The sequence below is a fragment of the Mastomys coucha genome, unplaced genomic scaffold (genome assembly GCF_008632895.1).
Source record: "Mastomys coucha isolate ucsf_1 unplaced genomic scaffold, UCSF_Mcou_1 pScaffold18, whole genome shotgun sequence".
Lineage (NCBI taxonomy): Eukaryota > Metazoa > Chordata > Mammalia > Rodentia > Muridae > Mastomys > Mastomys coucha.
Genome location: NW_022196900.1, coordinates 13,746,713 through 13,753,221, shown reverse-complemented (window position 1 = coordinate 13,753,221; position 6,509 = coordinate 13,746,713). Strand labels below are relative to the sequence as shown.

Sequence of the window (6,509 nt, the reverse complement as noted above, 5' to 3'; positions counted from 1 at the left end):
GTGTAATTATTATCCCACTACAGGATCTTGACCCTAGAAACTTGAAAGTTTAGGGTCACACAAATATCAAAGCTCAAATATTTATGGCAACTGTTCCAAAATGGAGATAATTCAAATGCTCTTCCAGGGGTAGCTGGGTAGATAATTTTAGTATCTCTATGCAATAAAAAGCTACTTTGCTTTTACAGCTTGAGTAAATTTTAGAGGACTTTAGTAAATAAAAGAAGCCCAACGTGGTTTTTATTTTATGAGATTCTGAAAAGCTGAAACTTTAGGAACAGAAGATATCTCCATGTGTAACAGGTTTTAGAACAGGCTAAAGAGGTCACTAAAAGTGGGGTACTATAGAAGGGACAGGCTATGGACATATGACTGGGTCATGGTGGTAGTTACATGCATCTATATGCGCTTTAAATTTCTTAATCTGACATTAAAAGGTTAGACTTCCATTTTCTGCACAATGCTTAACTGTGTGTATGTGTTTAAAAATGAAAAAAAAAATGATTCTGTCTTCCATTCTGAAGTGCTTCCCACTGAGACATTTACATCGTGACAAGGACATTTCCTATTATTAGGCTCTTTTGAATTGAATCTGGTTTTTGAGTAAATATGCTCTGTGTGTGGTTATGTTCATTGCTGGCTTTGTCTGTGCAGAATCACATGCATCTTTTCATATTTTTGTACTTAGGGGCTATTGTTGAGTACTTCTGGTGAACCCCATCACTTTTTAAAACGTTTCTGTGATATAACACATTCTGTATTACCTCCGTGCTCAACAAAACAAAACAAAGCCAAACAACAAAACCCTCAATTAAGTGTGAGCCACAGGAAGGGAGGCTTGAGTTTGAGCCTAGGGTTTGACATATGTCACGTTATCTCCATCATCTTTAAAACGCTAAGGCTGTAGTGTTTACATGACAGCCTATTGAAAGCCAGTCACAGCATTCTTAGCTCAGAATGTATGATCAATATGATAATTTAGCTTATTCCTACATTGCTTATTCTTTTTCTTTCTCTTTCCCACTCCTTTCCCCTCTCTCCTTTTTTCATTTAATTCTTTCTTTCTTTGAGTTTAATGCACATTTTTATGCTTTTGCATTGATAAACTTAAGCCTCTTATAGTACAGAATATGTTACTTAATTTTTTAAAAAAATTTCTTACAGGTAAAAGAGAGACAATACAATGGAATGGGAAAACCGAACTCATCTGGAGGAATTTTTTCTGAAGGGGCTTTCTGGTTACCCAAGCCTTGAGCATCTCTTTTTTGTGCTCATCTTAATGATGTATGCAGTCATCCTAGTGGGCAATGGCACCCTTATTATACTCAGTATTTTCGACTCTCACCTTCACACCCCTATGTACTTTTTCTTGGGGAACCTGTCCTTCTTGGACATCTGCTTTACTACCTCCTCTATTCCCTTCGCCCTGGTAAGATTTCTCTCAGAAAGAAAAACCATTTCCTTCCTTGGTTGTGCAGTGCAGATGTTTCTTGGCTTGGCCATGGGAACAACAGAGTGTGTGCTCCTGGGCATGATGGCGTTTGACCGCTACGTGGCTATCTGCAACCCTCTGAGGTACCCTCTCATCATGAGCAAGAGTTCCTGTGTGACCATGGCAACCGGGTCCTGGTTTTCCGGGGTTGCCAACTCTGCAGTACAAACTGCATTTGTGATGCGGCTGCCTTTCTGTGGAAATGTCATCAATCATTTTCTCTGTGAAATCCTGGCTGTCATGAAGATGGCTTGTACCGACATCTCAGGCAATGAATTCATCATGCTTGTGGCCACAACTTTGTTCACTCTGATGCCACTGCTCCTCATTGTCATCTCGTACTCATTAATCATCTCCAGCATTCTCAACATTCGCTCTGCTGAAGGGAGAAGCAAGGCCTTCTCTACCTGCTCAGCTCACTTTACTGTGGTGATAATCTTCTATGGGACCATCCTTTTCATGTACATGAAACCCAAGTCTAAAGACAAACTCAATGCGGATGACTTGGACGCTACAGACAAACTCATATCCATGTTCTACGGGGTGATGACTCCCTTGATGAATCCTATAATCTACAGCCTCAGAAACAAAGACGTGAAAGAGGCCATAAAAAATCTGAAGGGAAGATTCTTAGGCAAATGAATGGTCAGTATGTTAGGCACGGTTGAAACTCAACACTTGGATGGGAATTTCAGTTACTTTCCTTTCTTTGCCTTTTTATCCATTATGTTCACACTTTCATAATGAGAAACAGTATTTTGAAATTATTGGATGCTTACAAATAATGTTCAAAGTTCTATAAAGAATAAGGAAAAACTAACATAACATTGAGACATATTTGACAATTTGGTCACCATCTTCATAGTTCTGCATTTTTTTATTTTACAATATTAGAGTTGGGCAAACATTGCATTTTATGAACATTATTTTACAAGCAATTGTTCTTCAAATCCTTCAGTGTAAGTCTATGTTGTGAAAAAAAATGCAAAACAGAAAAACCTCAAAGCAGTTTATCGATGTTTTTCCCCTGGAGACTTTTCTGTTACAGTATATTAATCTCACATTTTTAAAAGTCACCAAATGCTATATCTTTTCACAGAATGCATTTTTTCCTGTGGAGCTCTAAGAATGCTGAGTTGGGGCTATAAAGGAAACAGATAAATAGGGTTTATCGCTACAGTCTATACATCCAATGTATATGTTCTTTAGAAAACTTCCTTTCAGCTTTATATATTAACTTTAGCATAACAAATGTACAAAACTAAAATATGGGTTTAACATTATCTTTCTAAGGCCAAGAGATAACTCAGCAGATGCAAACCTGCCAACCTGATTGTGATTCCCATATCCACATGAAGGTGGAAACAGAGACTCTACAAAATTGTCCCTGACTTCTCCATGTGTGCTATGGCATGGGTGACCTCATATCATTCACATACATGAATATTCATAATGACAATTATAAATTTAAAATTATCTTATTGATTCAAATAAGAATATTTATATATTTCATTGGATAGAGAATCATACCCGTTCTCATTTCTAAGATATTTTTTTCAGCTCTGAGGAAATTGTAGTGCTTTCTCAAATGTTAAAAGACTCTCCAGGTTCTTGATTCTTAATGAGGATACCCAAATTTATGCCTTGTCTCTTGAAGTAGATGCTTTTGTGACCTCAACAATCTGAGGACATAGAGGTTCAAAAGTTGTTAGACAGGTGTCATGTGTGTGTTTTTTTTTTTCTTTGACTTTCCTCTCAAGTTTGGCATTATTTGAAGAATACTTCTAAATTTCCACCCAAGATTAGTAACAGAGTCTGTTTAATAATATACCACATTTTAAGATGTCTACTTAAGTGAATACATTGTATTTTGATGGATCAGTAAATTCAAAGGATGTTGAGCACAAACATTCTTTAAGATGAACACAGGTTACACTTAGAATATTTGGGTGTACATATTCATTTAATGTTTTAAAGTTTCTTTTTTAATTTTAGAGGAAGGGATATGAAGCACTAATGACCTACATTTAACTACTTCTAGATTCCACTATAGTTATTTTTAGGTTAAATCTGCGAGCAAGGGCAGGTGCCACCAGAGTCTAAGCTTCATAACCCAATACAACAGAGTATATATAATAAAGACACCTAGTTTCCACATATCAGCTCATGATAGTCCACCCTTAACAATTTTTCAAATTAGGCTATGTTTCACTACTGGCAATTTTTGATACTCAGGCATTTAACCAACAGCCACATGGCTCAAATCCAGGCACTTCCACACACTGTTTGGGATGAGAGATTTGGCTTTTAAACATATTTATTCATTTTGGTAGAAAGTTAATTAAAGGAGAAGACATGAAAGTATGAATTTATCTCCACAGTAGGCCACCAGGAGGTTTTTTTTTTTTCTTTCACAGAGTTGTAAGATCAAAGTCTGCAAAGAATGGTTTGCCCCTCCTCTTAATATGTTCATGTGATTAAATTGATGGACAAATGTATGATTATAATTCTGACTTACTTGAGTACCACAAACACAATATTGAGTGCTCAAAAGGGTTTTGATTAAAAAGATTTGTTTCAAAGGTTTATTGAGAATGATTTGGTTGTGTTCTTTTTTATATGGGAGCATAGTCAGATGAGCTGTTGCTGAATGCCAGGGATTTCTAAGATCTCTTTCTGTCTCTGTCTTTCTGTCTCTGTGTCTTTCTGTCGCTGTCTCTATCTCTCTCTCCCTCTGCTAACCTTTGGTTAGTATAAGCCATTATCCTTCCAGGTTTCTAGTGGTGACGTAGCATACCAGTGTCTCTCAGTACCACATCTAATAAGACTGATGTGGGCCCCAAATGATGCCTAATAACTCTTCACAGAAAAGCTCTAAACTAGAAGACCTGAAGCTAATTGGGACATAAAAGGAGATGGATTTGACATTAACATTAATTTTCCAGAAAAGACTCTTTGTAAAAGCCTGAAGATTTTTTTCTTTCTGTTTCCATAGAGATAACATTTGCTTTACAAAAGTGAATGTGTTTCACATTTATAGCATGAAAATAACATTTTCTTTGATATTATAAAATATTCTAGTAGATCTTGTAAATTAAAGAACATGTTTTTCACCTTTTTGTAAAAATCGCTTTCTAAATAAGGTTTGATATCATGAAGTTAGGTTTTATGAATCTGGAATTTTCTGACCAGGTACCTAGTCATAACTAAAAGATGGGACTATAATTGGGAACATGGTCATGCTACTTGGAGCCAGGTGGTGAAATACTAACTTGGGCTTGGGGAAACAATAACTGCCTAGCATGATATTCTAGAAGAGATTAGGCGTGTTCAGAAGTGGCTGTGTACTAACACAGTGTTCTAAGTCTTTTCTAATTTAGTCCGAGGATGGCTTAGTCGCTTGAGCAAGAGAAGTTTGTGTGGAGTTTTACAAAACCACTCTTGTGGAGGACCAATTAATGGAAGTAAAATTGGTGTATCTTTTAAAAGTTGTTTTAGGCATAGGGGTAGAAGACAGATAAATAGATAAATGAGGCACCATTTTTGGGATGCTCAGAGGGTGAGCATCATTAGTGCTGTGTGTATCTTTTTACTTACTTGATTTACAAATACAGTCTGTCCTTTTTTTATCCCAAAATAATAAGAACAGCATCAACCAAACAATAGATTTTTCTAGCTGACTATTTTCTTCTTACTGTTTTTTAATGCAAATCTGTTTGAAATTAAACCTGATATCACTATCCACTCATTCAACTCAGTGGTTTTTCAAGTGATTATCAGCTACCCTCAGGCAGCGTTAGTAAGTCTAAGGTCATGCATTGTTTCCAGCCCTTAGCATAATTGATCTCTTTGTGGAATTTTGTGATTATTTTTGGGTCATCACTACTTGGATTTTTGTACATATATAATTCTAAAAGTGATATCTGCTATAAGGTAACCCAATACTATAAAATGTACAAAGTACAAATTAAAATATAGAGAGACCTTTATATAATATACATATGCATAATTTGTAAATAAATGATGTGGTTTTTATATGTAATAGTGTCTGGTGACTTATGGAGACACACATCCAGAATATACATTTAATACATACCTTAAACTATTCCATATTTAATATCTACTTTATGCAATTGGCTTTGTTTTCATTCAAAATTGTTTCCAAGACATTTATATGTACGTGCATTCATATTTTAAAGGTTTCTTTACTTACCATTCTTTGACAGCTTCACACATGTGTTTAATGGATTTTACTCATTCTCACCCCCTCCTACTTTGTCTCATGCCTGCTCCCTCCTCTGTTGAAGCTTTCTCTTCCTGCTCTTTTGTCTTTTTTCCTGTGTGATCCACTAAGGTTTCCTAGGATTGTATTGTGCATTGGTTCTTTATGAGCTCCTTCTTGTTTCATGTGTGGCTAGAGAAAAATTTATGTAGCTTTATGGAGAAAGGAAACTTTGTATGGTATATTTACATGGACGCTAGGCAATTTCTTTTTGTTTTCTTTATTGAAAATATATTTTTCTTTCACATAATGTATTCTGATTATGGTTTTCCCTTCTCTACTCCTCCCACTTCCTGTTCTGCCCCACCTCCGCTGCTACCTACATCCATCCTTTCTCACTAGAAAACAAGCAGGATTCGATGGGATAATTAGGAAATAAGATATAATAGTGTAAAACAGAAATGAACACATCTTATCTATAATACTCTTATAATAATATCAAACAAAACAAACAAAACAAAGAGCCCAAGTGAAGACCCATGAAGCAGAGACCCACTTACTTGTACACTCAGGAACTTCATAGAAAAACTAAACTGGTAGTCATAGTTATATATGCAAAGGACCTGTAGGGTGAACAGAGAGAGGGAAAAATATAAATTTAAACAAATCTAAAGAGCCCAAACACAACATTGTGAGACATGTGCCTCCAAAGATGCTGTTGAGTTCATTTTTTTTTGATATTTTCTTTATTTACATGCAAATTTCTCCATTCCCAGTTTCCCCTCCAAAAAACAA

The 6,509-nt window shown here is 35.8% G+C and overlaps 1 protein-coding gene across 1 annotated transcript in view; it reads left to right on the top strand.

Annotated features, from left to right (window-relative positions):
- Window positions 1-1,183: 1,183 nt before the first annotated feature.
- The window catches only part of LOC116095321 (olfactory receptor 13C9-like), a 23,000-nt gene continuing 17,674 nt past the window's right edge, over window positions 1,184-6,509 (top strand). Inside the window, exon 1 of the mRNA XM_031376769.1 lies at window positions 1,184-2,137. Within this exon, the coding sequence (XP_031232629.1) occupies window positions 1,184-2,134 (951 nt within the window). The 3' untranslated portion in view covers window positions 2,135-2,137. The remainder of the gene's footprint in view (window positions 2,138-6,509) is intronic.